Raw genomic sequence first — 17,823 nt, forward strand, 5'->3', positions numbered from 1 at the left:
TATTTATTTATTTATTTATTTATTTATTTATTTATTTTTTTTTTTTTGCTTTTATTTTTTTAAACTTATTACTTTTAAAACCATATCTCTGGGTCTGTAATGTGACTGATTTCCAGGGAAAGAATATCTATTCGCTGATCATGAAGGAGAAGGAGGTGTGTCGTCATATTGCCAGTAAAAGTCAGGGGACAGCCCTCCCCCCAGGTCGGATAGCGGCGCCCTCCGAACCTGAGCCCGAGTCCCTCCTCTTCTCAGGACACATCTATGAGGCTGTGAATGACTTAATACCCCAGCCACCCAGCATAGGCAATGTCACACGACCTGGCTTTAAGGTATGAATTATTTTCTTATGTTAACGATAGTAAAACTGTAGGCCCTAGTATAGACGCCTGAATATCACGAGGAGACAAATAAAATCAAAAGGAAAAAAAAATGCATTTCTTTATGTATAGCAACGCCTAATTTATAATACTTTTTGTTTTAAGGAATCGCCTTCTAATACTTATAATTTGGATTTACAAAGAAATAAGATCTAATAATTGCTCGTGAGCTTCAAAAAATACTTAAGATAAAACGTAATTTTCGTAAATTAGATTTTTTTTTATCAAGCAACTTTATCAAAATCAATACGCTCTAAAAATTGTATATTTACAATTGAAAGTTATGTTTTTATTACTAATTCATCAGCCCCTAATACGTGGTTTTTACATCTATGAAATTTGAATGCAGTACGCAAAAATAAATTTATGGGTTTATTTTTCTCTTAAGTTAGAGACCCCATTTTTATACGTGTCTTTTTGACCAGATGATTTTAATATGACTTGCTGAGTATATATACTCACTTCTTATAGAGTCTATTGATGCATTGATGCATTACGGACAGACAAAAAGTGTTTAATTGTTTAATCAATTAAGGGTTGGCATCTACAGCCCTCTATTTCAAACGAACTCTACCGCTATCTTCCCATTCTCAAACATTCGGTCAAAGTACAACATTTTCTCCTTATAAACTTTGAGTATTCTTTCGCGTTGTGTAAGTTATGTAACGCTTCTCTCACTACAACTATTTTCATTGTACATAAATGCCCACTACCATTTCTTGAAAGATTTCATAACTGAAACACAGAGACTTTGTCCGAATTTGTAGTTTAGTCGGCTGTCACACTTCACAAGTAATTATCTAAAATTATAATGACGAAATATGCTTCAGTTACTTATAGTAAGTTGGTCGTTTTAGCAATAACACCATTGGGAATAGTTGCTCGAAGGTTAATAAGTAAATAACATCAGTGGGAGTAGTTGCTTGGATGATACAGAACAATGACACTGAGTAATCTAGATTGTCCTTTCATACAGGAGAATTCCTTGTCTGGAAACCCGGGTAAGCCCCCTCGAATCTCTACCACTAACAACTGTGACGCACATTCTCCAAAGCCACCATCCTTGTCAGTGGTGGGTCAGCCTACAACCTCGTCAGGCAAAAGTGGGGATGTGAAGTCACAATCATCTTCACATCTACCCACCATGTCTGCCACCAAGTCCTTGCCCACCAACCCTGCCTCCACCTTTCCCTCCACCGATATGCAATCACTTTCCAATTACCAGCAACACACTCATCCTGAGAGCAGTATTTATTCGGAGGCAATAATCCCTACAGAAGCTTGGAAGGGATGGGATGACGACGAAACCATGCCAGGTAAGTAACAGTTTGGAATATGCTTCATGTGCTTGTACCGCCTTCATCGTTTTATAACTTTTAAACCATAGCTGCTCATGAATGTACAGTTGCCTTCACATGAACATACTGTACAGTCTCGTTCAAGATTCTTCGAACACTGCTGGAGAATACCGGCAACTCAAGGCCGTTTGTTTACTATAGTACGTCGCAAAAATTATGAATAAATGTAAAAGTGATCGGTGATTGTTTACTTAGTTCCCCGTTGCTTAATTTACTGGTTGGGCTTTGTTGTTTCGAATTATATTATACAACGTACTATAGTAAAGAAACTGCCATGAGTTGCCAGCTTTCTCCAGCAGTGTTCGAATAATCTTTCAATTTCAATTGTTTGATATATAAAGCAACCTAGCGTTACCAGTACAATGAATACGAACATCTGCGGCGTGAAAAGAGCATACACAGTGAGAACATTAAAGGGCTTACTAAAGCCTCATGAAGGAAGAGAAGTTCTTCGTCAATATAATTAATATATTTAGCAAATATCCGCCAGTATGAGGATCATCGTTCCGCCAGATGGAGGAAAGGGTCCAGGCGTCACGGAAGCGCCAGTAAGGGACATTCAGGAGGCAGCAGAAGGGCTGTCGGCCCTGCATACCCAATGTTGAGCGTTCAGATAGATACCTAAATTTCCGAAGCAAAAGTCATACCCGATGATGATACGGGCAGCAATCACGTCCCCCTTCCGCGACCCTTTCCCGTAGACGTACGAGAAGTCAGGAAGTTTACGGAGGACATCGTACCATGTGGGCGGGGAGTCCAGGGGTATGGCTGCTTCCCGAGCTTCTCTCTGTTTGCGGCGGATTTGGGTCCTAATCTGTAAGAGTGTTCGAGGAACAACGTAGTCAGGTGTGGCCTTGTTGCAGCCAGTCTTGGCAAGGTCATCTGCTGCCTCATTCCCCAAGATACCGACATGACTAGGTATCCATAGGAATGTCACAGGACGGCCTTCATCCTGAAGTGTGGATGTTAACCCTCGTATTCGGAGGATGAGGTCCTTATTTTCCCCAGATCCAAATGCGATCCCGTCGAGAGCAGACCTGGAATCGCAGCAGACAAGCAAGGGGCAGAAACCATCTGCTTTTTCCTCAGCGAGAAGGGCAGCAAGGAGGGCTATTAGTTCAGCCTGAGTGGAGGATGCCCCGTCAGAAACTCTGAGAGACAGTTTGATAGGCTCAGGGGCATGAGGACGGGAGATGCAGACACCAGCCCCGGCCCTACCTGTAGCGGGGTCAACAGAACCATCAGTGTAGAGGACGACCCTACCTGGGGACCAGTGAGCGATCCTGGAGAGGTGGTATTTGCAGAGAATAACAGGGTTCACCTGGGATTTCCGGAGCGGTCCACCGAGGGCAATCACTTCAGGTTGAAAATCCAGCCAGGGAGAAGGAGACGAACCAACAGCAGGGGTGACAACAATATCAGGCAGGAGGTCGTGTTCCTGAAGGGCTCGGATGAGTGACCCTCGCCACTGTCTTCTAGATGGAGGTCGGTCTCGGACAGCAGGAGTCAAGTTGGTTTGGACATAGTTGCCCCGAGGATCCCGTAGAATGGAAACGGTAGTTTTTAGGTAAAACTCCTGGACACGATCCTGTAAGGGGGAAAGACCAAGTTCGGTATATGGAGAAGTAGAGCGTGTCCACTGAGGAGCCCCAAGGATGATATGAGCAGCTTTCCTCTGGATAACTTCGAGACGGTTGACAGCAGTCCGACTAATGTTGATGAGGGCAGGGGCGGCGTAGTCGACACAGGAACGGACACAGGACTTGTACATGGTGAGAAGTACAGGGATGGTGGCACCAAGGGAATCCCTGCACATGGTAGAGAGGGGAGCGAGATGCCGAAAGCATATGTCTCGAAGATAGCGGACTTCAGAGATCTGACAACGTGTGCGAGGTACATACACACCCAGGTATTTTGTCTCATTAACCCAGTCCAAGGGCATTCCTGATAAGAGAAGGGGTGGAGGTACAACACGACCGTGCCACATGGCTTTTGACCGTGCCACATGGCTTTTGTTTTCGCAGTTGAAAGAAGGAAACCAAGTGAATCACACTCTCTGGAGACCAGATCAAGGGCTTCCTGCATGCTGAGGTAGTCAGGGGCTTGGAGGAGGACATCGTCGGCATATCCTGAGTGGACAACTTCTGTCGGCCACGGGAGAGATGCAATGGAGTGCATGAGAGTGTTAAACAAGGCGGGACTCAGGACTCCACCTTGAGGGGTGCCGAGGTTCATTTCTTGAACAGGAGACATAGAGCCTTCAACGCGAACCCGGGCTGACGTCCAGTGAGGTAAGAGGCGATCCATTGAAGAAGTCTCCGTTTAACCCCTAACCGTGCAAGTTCAGCTAAAATGAGGGCAGGCTGATCCATATCAAAGGCTCCCTTGATATCAAGGAAGACGGAGACGCGGGCAGTCTGATTGCAATAAAAGGAAGCAATGGAGTGTGCTGTGCTGCGATGTTGTATGAAACCATTGAGGGAGTTGTGGAAGCCGCCTATGGTGTGAAGAAGGCGACGATGGAATATCCTCTCCATCATCTTGCAAACACAGGGGGTAAGACTAATGGGTCGATATTTCCCAGGATCTCCCGGCTTAGGGATGGAGATAATAGTGGCATTTTTCCAGTTGGACGGGAGAACCCCATGTTCATAAGACATATTGTAGAGAGCGAGCAAGGGGCCGTTAGGAATATTAGTACAGGCGTTGAGGACCGAGTAGGTTATCTGATCATCCCCAGGAGAGGTGTCTTTTCTAGAGCGACGAGCACTGTCAAGCTCGAACTGTGTGATGGGATGATCAGTGGGGGCAGGGGAGGTAAGAGCAGCACGAACAACAGGCTCAGACGCATCGATGCGAGCCTGCACTGCCTCCTGCATTGGATCTGGAAGTGCCTCAGGGGAGGAAGCTCGTGCCCAGTCCTCCATTAAAGAGCAGGCAAGGGAGGCGGGGTCAGGGTGGGGAGGAGGCCTCCGTCGAGTACCCCGTATAGCATAAATCCGATTCCATACATAAGAGGGTGACGACTGGAACGATAGAGACCCCGTGAAGGATAGCCAGTCCGCCTCACGTATCCGACGGCGCTCCTGAGTTGCAAAGGAGCACCAATTTTTGAAGTCTTCCCAGTCCTCTGGAGACCGAGACCTCCGTATGGCAGAGTGGAGATCACGGGTTACCTGCCGGAGATGTCTCATGGCAGGGATACGATACCAGTAGTTGGTGGCACTTCTGGGGTGACGGGGAGGGCGTGGAGGGGTAGCGCGATTGACAGAGTCATACACGGCATCAACAAAATCAGCGCTGTAAGAGTCAAGGGACTGGGGGACAACATAGGAATCCGCCCAGGTAGAAAGGTATTGGGTAAAGGAAGGAACAGCATCTTGTGTGAGACGAAGGCGAGGGGATCGATAAGGAGTTGATGTCGGGGCAAAGAAGGAGAGCCTGAGATGGGTAGTAACGGCAAGATGGTCACTATACAGAGCAGGCTCGGTGCAGACAGTAGGATGAAAGGAAGTATGACCGTTCAATAGTAAGCCAACATCAAGCAAACTATGGGGGAGGCGAGTAGGATCGTCAGGACAAAGAAAGCGAACATCATCATCCCCAACTGTGAGAGATGTGATCCGTTAAGGGTACATGGAGTGGGATGATCCGGAGTAAGAGTGGGATGGCGGGCATTAAAGTCGCCTAGAACAATAGTGGGAACCCCATCATGGAGGTCGTGAAGAACCTGGGGGTCCAGAGAATCACTCTTGAAATGAACATTGACTACACGAAGGGTCCGGTCACCAAGAGTAAGGGAGACAGAAAGTAATTCAGACGGGGGTCCATATGAGTCAGGTGAAGGGAGACGAACAGATGGAATGGTGTTACGCACAAGGGTGAGGAGGCCACGAGCCTGCCCACGGTACCGAGGCAGGGTGTAAACAGTATAGCCAGAGAGGCGGAGTGGAGTAACATCGTCTGTGATGGTTTCCTGAAGTAGAGCAACATCTACTTGATGGGAGAGCACAAACTGGGCGAGGTCTGTCCGGCGAGGTCTAAGTCCCTGGATGTTCCATTGTAAGAAGAGGAGGGAACGGCCTCCGGTGTGAGATGAGTCGGAGGGGCTAGACAGGGCTCCAGAGGAGGTACCAAATTCTGTTGAGAGAAATGGAGAGGGAGGAGTGGGAGAGCGAGGGATGGATCCTCCATCGCGGGAGATGGAAGGAGGCGGGTCATCAGGGCTTGCAAAGCGCGCCCCTGTTGGGTCAGGGTGTCCAGAATGAGTTGTTGTTGCTTCTGCAATGTCGCAGTGTTTCCATAGAACCAACTTGGTGTACCTGTGCATGAGCTGGAGGTGGCGGCGAGGATTGCCGAGGGCCCGACTGGGCATGTGGTGGTGGTAGCGACGGAGAGGGACGGTGAGGGTTCAGTTGAGTAAGAGGTGGTGGTGCTGGTGAGAGACAGCGGGGGTCCGGGTGGGCAGGAGATGGTGGTGACTGTGTGGCAGGGCCGGCAACGACCTTGTTCCAAGAACGGTAGGGAGAGGGAGGGAGGGGAGAAAGGATGGGTGGTAGGGGTGATAGAGGGGGTGGTAGAGGAGAGGAGATCAATGGGAAATCCTTGGTGGATGGAAGAGGCGGTGGTGGATAGGATTGAGGTTTGGTTGACAGGGGCTTCGTCAGAGACGAGGGCAGTGGTACAAGGTAAGTTTTCCCCGGGCGAGTGCCAGGACGCTGTGGACAATTGGCATTCCAGGCGTGGTGACTGCCATGGCAATTGACGCACCGTGGAATAACTGGGATTTTGTTCTGAATTTTCGATTTGCATTCCACTGTTTCGTGAGGACCTGCACAGAAACCGCAGGCGACCATCCTCGTGCACTCCCAGATGCGGTGTTTCCACGATTGGCAACGACCACAGATTTTCGGGGTTCCGATAAATCGGTCGAGAGGACAGTTGTGAATTGGTTCTACATTCACCTTCGGGGGGAGGGGGCCCACCCACCAGCCGATGAGTTCGTTGGATGGGCGTTTGGAGACCGGGTTGATGCGGCGTTCCATGTCCAGTAGTTGTGGGAGAAGAGGGCTAAGATCGTTGATAGGGATCTCCCAGGATACGTGGCGAACCATTACCTTGGTACGACGAGTTTCTGGGGTGATGATGGTGAACTTCAGCATCACCTCCCCCTGGGGAGCAAGAAAGTCCACCTGAGTGAGCAGGCGTACCGTCTCGTCCATTTGTGTGGTGACTATCACGGCTGTGGGACCTCGGCGGAGGCGAAGTGTTGAGTCCTGAAGTGGAGAGCAGTGACGGAAGAACCAGGTCGTCCGTGTGCTCAGAGGCAAGTCCCGAGGAAAGGCGAGACGACGAAGGCGAGACGGGGCAGGGGGACAAAGGGAATCCCCTATGTCCATCGTCGGCGGAGGGTCGGTCATTGAGCCACATGTTAGCTCACTTGGGGACCCCGATGACAGGAGGAGTCCACCCTCTACATCCCCAGAAGGGGTGCAAGAGGGAGCCGTGGCCCCTGCTGGAGACCCTGACTTCTGAGGTTTCTGCTTCTTCTTTGACGTGTCTTCAAGAAGAAAGTCGTCAGCATCACTGTCACCTACTGCCGCCTTTTCCAACGAACGGGAGCGTTTAACGGCTGGCATAGGGCACGTTGGCAACACTGCAGTCAGGTGGAGTGGTAATGACGTCATTGCTACGTCACACTATCACATTGCGCATGCGCAAACTTGAAAAACTTTGCTCAGAGGGATCGGGTTGTAGGACCAGATGTTTTATCCCCAAAAAATGACAAAGTCCAAAAGTAACAAAAAATATATGCCTGTTTGCACAGGCTGGGATTGGTAGACTCGCTGAATTCGTCAGAAATACGAATTTTAAGGAGTAGTCTCTTACAGCCTTTGTTGACACTACGCACGCATGCGCGTTGCTTCAACATCTAAGGCCCATAACCGCGTAAAACTACTCCGCTTAACTGAACACTTCGGTAAATATAGTCGATCCTATGACACTGAATTTATATACAGACACTTTCTTCATTATTACTGAGCAAGTTTAGATCTGTATGATGTCTTTCATGTTTATGATATAATATAATTTAACTATCTAAACCAGACCCCTTCAGAGTGCAAGACAAGTGACTGGATATAAAATATAGCCATATTTTACCATATACATATAGAAACATTAATTTGACCATAAATGCAGAAAATTAAATAAAGTTAAAACAATAATAAGTTAATAATACAAAATAATTATAGCTAGTTCACAAGAGAAGCAATTGTTGTATTCCAGTGAGCATTTAAATTTTAAACCATTATCTCCACAGTCATGACGTCTCCTTACCTAGACCACCTGCGTTGATCACTTCTTCAGGCGACCTTCTGTTTAATGTCAAATTCTCTTCATCTTCTGGTCAATTGTATTGTGTTAGTACTTGCACGTGTGATCAGTGTGTAGCGATGTTTGTGGATTTCTTTCTTAGAGATTACTAATGTATATGTTGTGACTTAAATTGTCTTTTTCTTCTTCATATTTCCATTTACTTCTTCCTATCTATTGTAATTACTTCCCCCCCCCCCCACCCCTGAGTCTATATGATTCAATTTGACATGCAACGATTCATGCACTATTGTTGGCAGCGAACGACTCATGCAATATTGCCGACATCTAAAATATCCGGCAATATCACCAATATCCAACGAGTCGTGGAAATTTGGCGACATCTCACGAATCATGCAATATCATCGACATGCAACGACACATACAATATACACTATGGCTATTTATGACTCAGCCCGGTGCGTCATTCACCCACGTTGAATTGGCTACTTAATATTGGAAGAACAAATACTGATAATTAGGCTTAGGATAATTATGCATTTAAAAATGGCTAAATATGCATGCAAATATGCAGTAAAAACTGAGAAAATATGCACTTAAATATGCACTTTAAAATATATTAATAAATAATAACTACTAAGTTAATAACTCCTATTCTGTACATTTTTTCATTAATTTTACTTACCCGGACAGGATGTCGCCAAAGTAGGATTTTTTAAAGAAGGATTAAATACAAAAACAATATACTGACAAAGTAATTTATTAAACAATACTGAAAAAGTATTTCCTTTTAAGAAAATAGAAGAACAAAAGAATGTCAGGAGGGAACTGGTGGAGCCCGTGCATCTATACTCTGCCTGGCTGAACACGAACCCATCAACGTACAGTTCATGTCCAGTGTCCACTCTGGCATGGAAACTAAGACGTAATCAATATTTTCTACCAGCCATCATTTTAGTTGCTTAGAACAATCTTAGTCATTCCACGCAATACCAGAATTGTATTTTCTGATGTCATAACAAATTTATAGCAGTTTAAAAGCAGACAAGTAATTATCATAATTTGATGATGCTTGCCATGGAAACGGTCCTGCAATTAAAAAAAAACTGCACCACTATCAGACTCCACCTCCACCCAGGTGATGACCCCCATATATCACCCTAACAACTGGTACAGCTGCAGAAATGTGTTCTACACTCCCTGTGGTAACCCATGTTTCCAAAAGGCCAACCTATATGACCTATAGCAATAGGGTGTGTCATACGGAGGCGAATTTTTTTTTTTTGAGTTTGAAAAATCGGCCCATGGTATTAATGATGTAGTTCTATGTGCAGAATCATGTGATATCTTCAGATTTGAAAAGTTTTCGTTTTTTGCTAGGTAAATTTTAACTTGAAATCTTATGAAAATTCAGTATTCCCACCCTTTTACCAACACCACTAAATAGCTTATTTAAAGTAAAGTAAATGTATCAGGTTAATTTTATTAGGATGAAAATGATCCAGAATAGTGAAACCAATGATCTTGACACATTTATTAAATTTAATATTCCTTTAGAAACAAAAATCATCAAATACACAAAAAACCGGTTTTATCTACTACTTAATTCGGTGTTGCTGCACAATCATAGAGAACATGTCTTGCTTCTGTTTCTACTCATCACCTCCCTGCTGACCACCTGAGCTCGGATGTAGCCTACCCTCCTCTCCTGGCTGTACACGTGACTGCTGGCCTCGCTCACTTGCTGTACACAACGCTCTATACTCTGGGTGTGCGAGGGCCAGGCAGGGACATGCATGGGGCTGTCCAGGAAAGCTCTGACTTGAACATTGGTGAGGCTGCAGGTAAGAGGGGGCTCACTGCCAGCCTGGATGTTATCCAGATCTATGAGACCAGTGAGGGTCTTGGCACCTAGATTGACTTCAGGAGTCTTCCTGACCCTGAAGGAATCGTCACCAACTGATTCGTCATGCCCAGATCCTCTCATAAGTCTCATATCCAAGATCTTTTTGACTGCCACTCTTCTCTCCTCCTCTCATCTCATCTAGAGCACTGGCCTGCAGAACTGCCTCGGATGAGCATACTCAGGAAGATTCCTCACAGTCTGCTCCACAATCTGAACAACCTTCCTTGGCTTGACCTCAGGAGTTCAAGCCAAGAGAACATGCTCGGACCTCGGAGAACGACATTCTGTCTTTTGGTGTTGAACCAATTTGGCAAGTAGACACTCACGATGAATTGGACAATAAGTCTCAGGTTGTGAAGCTGGTTCCCCTTCAGTTTATGATGAGCGACCCAAATTCTGCAGAACCTGAGAGCCGTTGTGAGCCACCTAGAATGTGAGACTGGACCTATCTGCAGGTAAGCAAGTCTCTCAGGCATGACCCCAGTTTTGATGGCACTGCAAATCATGTAACCATAGTACTGGTCAGTACTCAGGTCGTCAATGACAGTATGTGCAAGCTCAACGAGTGGAGGGCCAACTGTGATTTTTTCAAAGCTCGGATATATTTCTAACTCAGTGGCAGAGTCCAGCATCTTGCCAAGAGGACCAGACCATCTGTTGTTTGAAAGAGTCTTGCCATCCAGCTCCTGGATCAGATGTCTGAGTGGCAACTCGTTGGTGTGGAGGTCACAAACAATCCAGACCAGCTTCCTCCCACTCTTCCGCTCTATCCACTGTATGACCCCCCCTTGCCACCCCAGTTCGTGTTATGCTGCCCTCCAATGGCCTGCTGCAGGGTCTGGTCTACGTTCCTCTCTCTGAGCCAGTCTGCCAATGTTATTCGCCACTATCTCAGCTGGTTTTCTGATGTCATCTTTCTCTGGAGTGAAATGCCACAAATACTTCCCTCCTGGTTCACTGCAGCAGGAGTAGTGTTCCTCCTTCACCATGGCAGGGAACAACTTGTCAGAATCTCCAACTTTCATGAACACTTTAGTGTCATCCCTTCTCCCATCAAAGAACAAACAATTGATTCCATTTTCTCTTATCCCCTTATCAAACTCCTCTTTTAGGTTACTGACAAGTTTCTCCTGAGCTCTCCTTACTTTGTTATGATCTATCATCAGGTGAACATCATCAGGTGTTATCAAACCACCGTCAACCCAGGCAGCTGTTGCTATCTCTGCAGTTTCTCTGAGACCAGTGTGGTGTCGCATGCTGGCCAGAGCTATGCTCGGGATATCTTTCCTATTTCGAATCTTATGTCTGGAAGGTTTGGGATCATTATTTTCTGGGTTAGGGACAAAGTCACCATTCTCCTGGTCAGCACTCGGATCAGCCATGGGGAAGTCATTAAACTCTGAATCAGCTTGACTCCAATCATCGGCCTTTTTTACCTCACCCTGGGCCTTCTCAAGTCTTTTTCCTCGGCAACTCTTCTCCTCTTCTGTCTCTCTGAGGCAGCCTCCTGTCTCTTGGACTCCAGAATATCTTGGCTAGAAATCATGAGAGCCCCTATACTGCCAGTCTTCTCTCTCTGTGCTTTGACAAATGCCAGTTCGATCACAGGAATCTTCAGTTCACGCTTGCAAATACAGGAGATGTGGGCCTCGGATTTACAGTCACGATCGCATCCAAACTCAGGACAGAGAACAATTGGGCACTTGCAAGTAATTATGTCAAATAATTGGTCCAGTTGCTTGGCAAAGCTGTCCTTAACTGCAAGTTTTCCTCTCCCAAGAGAGATATTTCTTGCCTTTTCCCAACTGGCTAGCAGTCTCTCACTAATCTTCTTCTGACTTGTTATGACTGGAGGCTTGAACTGAGCGTTAGCCAGAGTGTACTGTGCCAAGACAGCTTTGGTCATATCACTGGCAATGTCTTTGTTTGTGTAAGTTCTTTGGTTCTTTTCACTGATTTGCCTGATTAAAACACCGTATCTCAAAGCATCTCTCAATGTAAGCAACTCCGACTTCAGGAGCTCTCTCCCAGACCCAAGATAGTGACTGAGATGGCTGGATTTTCGGTTCCTCGTCCTGACACAAGCAGCCATCGCAAATATTATCAACTTATAAATGCATCAGAATCTGAAACAGAAAAAAAATATTGTTAGTTGGGTTGTTAAAGAATGAAGTCAGAAAGCAATGTTCACTATTTAATTGTAATGCACTAATGCAGCTGTACGTTAGATTTTCGATAAATTTCACGCTAAAATTTACCTAGCAAAAGGTTGCAAAATATTGAAACTGAAATTATTTTCTGTTTATATACACTAAATTCTACCAAAAAAGTGATGGGCCATTAGTTTTAGCTGATCTTCCCTCCTATGACACACCCTACTATAGCAAACCTATCCACCAATCACGTCCCTCGTTACACGACCAATACCCATTCATTCATAAATAGTTAATCTACTACTGTGACGGTGTCGTTTGGATACACGGGTTACCACAGGGGATGTAGGAACATGTTTCCGCAACTGTACTAATTAAATTTTTCTACCCGATCACTTGGGCTAACTCTTTAACTAGGCCTCTTTTTCATGTGGCTGATGGACTAATAATATAAATTAATTTGTTTATGGCAAGAAAAAACTAATTCGTCGTTTACCATCAAAAGCTATAGCCAAATTATACTTAAAGTAGGTTAGGTTAAGTTGGGGTCAGGTAAGATTAGTTTTTGTATGAGGTTAAGCAGTTATTAGTATATTGATGAGCTGCATGATCATTTATGACCAGTCAGAAGTTTCGAAAACAAAAATACATAGAACTTATCGCTAATCGGTATTTAAAGTTATTCATAGTTTGCAAAAACGTCAGTTGATTTTAAAGGTGAATCGGAAATTATCCATATTTGGCGTAACACACGCACCAATATGCTCAGGTGTGGGACCGGGGCAGATTACTGACTCAGAGTTCTCTCACCTGGACACCTGGATGAACACCTGTATCCACCCCACCTACCCCTTACCCCTAAAGCCTCTCACTCTCTCCTTCTCTGCTCCCTTATTTCTCTCTCCTCCGCCTTCTCACTATTCATACAACTTCCATTATCGGTGAAGCAGGTATTCGATCAAGAGCTGTTCGGTTGTTACGAATTTCACTTTATCGACGTAAGTTTAATTCGCACTTTATAACCCTTTAACGGAAACGCTGACACTGCAACAAACTCATTAACGTTGTATTTAGGTCGTTAAGAGAAGCATCAAGAAATTATTTATTATTTTAGGACATGATGAAAAAGAATGTCAGATATAATCGTAGGTACAGTAGTAGGTAGTAGGCAGCTATCAAACAGAGAGGTTTTACTGTCAGGGATGAAATTATGACCAAGTCCCAGCTTGCTGATCTGTCTGATTTCTTGCCTAATTTACACACAATTGCAGGGTCTCAATTGTATCTCTTACTTTGACAACACAACATACATATCGTTTCTCACTCTTGATCTGTTTTATTTTTCAATTTCTGTATTTATTTTTGACGGTACATTTTGTTTCTTCTTTTGTCTTTTTTGCCCCCTCCCTCCAGGTCCGGTGTGGGTTGGTGACCTCTGCCCAGGTGGGCTGACCCCCATTAAAAAAAGTGGGAGGAAGCAAACATAATCATTTCAAATTTCTTCTCTTTATATTAAAAAGTGAACCTTCAAAAAATTGTGGATGCGCTCAGGGGGGCCAACACCCCAATTTAGACATTCGTAAACATATTTTCAGGACTATTTACAGAACCATGTCAAATTTCAACTCTGTCTTAAGAAAGGCTACCGTGCACAGCAAAGAAACAGTCAAAAATATGTTTTTCGTGAGGGGATTTCCCCTATTGGGACGGGGAGCCATCCAATGGGGTTATGCTCACAATATTCCACTTGTGAGAATTCTTACAAGAATGCACATCTGCTTCCCAAATTTCAACTCCCTATCTTCAAAACTGTAGCCGTGCAAAGCGAATATCCACACAAACAAGCTCGCACTATGATTTATAAATATATGTGGGTAATTTATAGATTTAGTGTGTATTCATATGAATCTCATGATATTTCATAACTTAATAAGTGTTTCTGTATAAGGAATTAGCCCAGATACCTTCAAAGTTCACAGCTGGGAGTGCATCTCCTAGTACATTGTTTTTTATAGGTAAGATAATTTCACTTATCTTACTTTTGTACATCACAAGGGTAATAAGAATTAGCTGGGTATCATTAACCAGAATAATAATCAACTTGTCCATTAAAAAGAAATATATAAAACAAAGGCAATGTGATCGATTTCTCTTTGTCAGGAACTCCAGAAGAACGTGGCCTTCTGAAGTGGAATGCTCACCTACAGAACCCAGAGAATGAAGAGGAAGCCAAGGTGCAGAGTCAACAGTTAAACTGTTACAATCTTCCTTTCGGCATGGATGCCATCAAGAAGTAAGTCACCTGGAGAAAATTTATTGCTTGTGGAGTGGTTTAGATGATATTAATCAGTTTATTGGAAAAGAGATACAGAGAGATTGCATATAAACCTAAAGCAGAAACCACTTGGCAGTAGTGGTTAATAGAACAGAAGATAGAGAAAGATGCAATCTATAGTATGAAGAAATGGGAAAGTGCAGCAGAGTGAGTGATGACTAGGGTTTAAAATAATATTAATCCTAGCAAAAAATTTATTTTCAGTTGTACAGTGGATTGTAGGATGACTCGTGGAGAGTAAAGACGGGGGTGTGGAAGCAGTTTGACTAGTAGTGGAAGTTTGCGGTGGCGATGTCTATCACTATAGTATAGTGATAGGCATCATTTCCTGTAAATTTTAGTTTGTTCATTATGGATATGAAAATTTGGCAGATTCCGGATTGTCTATCATTACTATGGAGGCGATCACAAAATAGTAGGAATGAGCCAGCTTACAGCCCCTATTTATTATAATGTTATTTGCTTCCTTATCCTCTTTTCCAACGATCAACTTACTAGCAGTCGGTCAATTTTGTTTCACACTGTTGGTCAAGTCTGGTCTTAAATATGCGCACAGTCATTTTTCTCACATTCTCTGGCTGGTCATTCCAAGAGATCGCAACCCTTACTCCAAAGAAGTTATCTCTGACAGTTTTCTGTATTTTTGGCTTCTTTAGCTCCAAGATATGTATACAAGACAAATTTTGTCCTTTGATTTTTTTTATTTCTATTAAATCACCCCTTACCCTTCTATAGCATAAACTTGATATAAGGAAACGTTCTTTTCTCTTTTGGTACTTGAGGTGCATAATTAATTGTCGGCATCAGATTTTCGCCCTCTTTTGGACGTTCTCAATCAATTGTCAGTCTTTAACATTTCTCGGGGACTAACAGAATTACTCAAAGTTGGGAAACACCACACTTTTAAAAAGTCATATGAGGGATGGATCATTTAAAGCATAAACAGGTGTTTCGGTGGCATGCAAATGCTCAGTAAAAAGTATAAACCACTCTAGGGTAGGTACAGAGAGTGCCAGGTCATACACTAATCTAGTCAGTTGGTAAGTTTTACTAATGAGTGTATTACCTTCTGATTCCAATGACTGACTGACTTTGTTTATGTGATTTAGGACCCTGTTTTGTATTACTTCAGTTTTTTTTTTTTACAATATTCATGCAGTCCCAAATAAAGTACTGGAAACTATACTTATAAAGTTGAAGAGATCACTTTACCAATGAGGATATTTTGAAAATCAATTGTTTATTCAATTGTGGCAGGTTTGTCGAGTTACTGTCTTAGGTCTCTGAGAGTAACCATAGCTGCTTCATGATGGATTGCAATGAAACTCATATGCAACGGTATGTGCAAAAATCAATGGAGATCGTACTTGACCGTTACAACATCTTCCACAATCAAGACACGTCCAACTGGTGCAAATAATGTAGCTGGCTACAGAACTTCCATCAATGGAAAAGTCCATGCAGTGGTATTGTATAGTAGTAAGAGTACAATGATCCACTCCATTCTGAAAGAGGCAAACTCGTCTTCATAGTTTCAGATGATAATTGTTGGATGCTTGTGTATGGGAGGCAATGCGGTTGGACCAGTGTTTCTCAAACTTTTTCACTTCATTCCCCCCATGAGGAACTCTCAACATCCTCGTGGCCCCCCTTCAGTTCTCTCCCAAGCCCCTCACAAATAATGATGAAAATAAACTGTTTTGGTTCTCCTCCTTTATTTGAATGTTTTCAATCATCAAACAGTGTGCCTATTTTGTTACAATTCTATGAAAAGAATGACATTATGTCCTTTCAGTCAGTCGACTGATTCGAGGTTGAGTTGAGTCACTGATAAAGCACATCTCATGTCTGAGTATACATGTAACCGGTTTCGGCTTTTATTCTCTATTTGAAGATGGGTGGAGAAACCAGATTCACATAAATAAGTAGTAGAAAATGGCAAGAGGACTCGAAGTGCGATCTCACTAACTTTTGGATATGACTGATACATTGACCATTAGAATACAGTCGGGGATTTTTCTTCATACAGGTCTCTGGGCGCAGTATCGTTCTGAGATCAAGGAATTCGTCTGAACAGGAACTAGAATCGTGCAATCTAAGCGAATCCATCGGGAAAAAAATAACCATTGCACCATACTTTGTAAATATCAAAACTGTACCGTATGGGTATTATGATTACACACAATGACAAAATAAAAAAGACGAATACAAAAAAAGATTTCTCCCCTAACAAGGCAAAGTAACAAAAAAAAATGTTGAATCAGAGTTTCCACATTTTCTCCAAACATATACTACTTTACACTAGCCTGCCATGGCCCCCCTAAAATCTTGCCGTGACCCCCTTAGGGGCCATGGCCCCCAGTTTGAGAAACACTGGGTTGGACCTTAAGGTGACAATGATCCAACAGGAACGCCCGAAAATCTTTTATTATGTCTGCCCATAGTTGCTCATTAGAAGATTAATTAAAGGGAGCAAAAAAAAAAATGGGATTGAACTATTGGGTGTAGGAGTCGCTCATACCCCACTCTGGTAAAGAACCAGCCCATCACCTGTGAAGAATTGAATGTGCACGTTTAATGACGATCCAATTTCAAATTCCTCATTTGAGGTTAAAAGATGGGAAATTTATACCCATCCGAGCAATTTGAAAGTGGTTCGTTCGAGTCCCCACACCACAACATGGTAACGCAAATTCGTGCACTCGATGGAGTTGTACCTTGTGGGGGTATGTATTAGTGAAAAATTAAAGTGGGTCCGATAGGTATGAGTGCTTAATAACAAGATTCACTTCCTTCAATCTTCATTGTTAATGTAAATACCCGGATGTTTCTAACATTTAGCTGAAGGTAAGGAAGCCTTCATTACGTTGGAACAGGTTATACGCTTCCTTGCTATTAGTACATCTAAGCTGTATCCTCTAACGTTTTGCCGATTCTTAATTACTGTACTCTGAAAAGTTACAGTAGCATCATCTGCAAACGAATAATTTTCAGTTTTTCGTGATATATGCTGTCAAGAGTTCAGGCAAGGTCATGGTATATTTTGTCAATACCACCACCAAATTAAGGAACTTTGACCATACCTTCAGCAGGTACCTCATGTAGAAGCGTCCTGGAATACAGTTATCTGTACTGACATTCCATCACAAGGCTGTCCCGTTGTAGATGGCCCATCATGGCATTACAGATAATGCTGTATAGTAGGGAGTAACAGTTTTGCAAAAATTTTCAAAATCTAATTGCTTGGGTTGGATTATTTGTCTATCGGCCACGCTAATTCCGAATATGTTTGAGTTTTTTACATCATTGCATTAGAAGGTTTGTGGATACTTTTGGGTTTAAGTATGAAAACGAA

General features: G+C 43.6%; 1 protein-coding gene across 1 annotated transcript; it reads left to right on the top strand.

Annotated features, from left to right (window-relative positions):
• Nucleotides 1–86: 86 nt before the first annotated feature.
• LOC121866249 (cell pattern formation-associated protein stuA-like) lies at nucleotides 87–14,426 on the top strand (the record flags this gene model as incomplete). Its single annotated transcript, XM_042365861.1, has 3 exons — nucleotides 87–332; nucleotides 1,357–1,696; nucleotides 14,294–14,426. Coding segments are annotated over exons 1-3 (665 nt in total), but the record flags the coding sequence as incomplete, so codon positions are not given.
• Between the last annotated feature and the right edge of the window lie 3,397 nt (nucleotides 14,427–17,823).

This window comes from Homarus americanus, unplaced genomic scaffold, assembly GCF_018991925.1.
Source record: "Homarus americanus isolate GMGI-L3 unplaced genomic scaffold, GMGI_Hamer_2.0 scaffold56005, whole genome shotgun sequence".
Lineage (NCBI taxonomy): Eukaryota > Metazoa > Arthropoda > Malacostraca > Decapoda > Nephropidae > Homarus > Homarus americanus.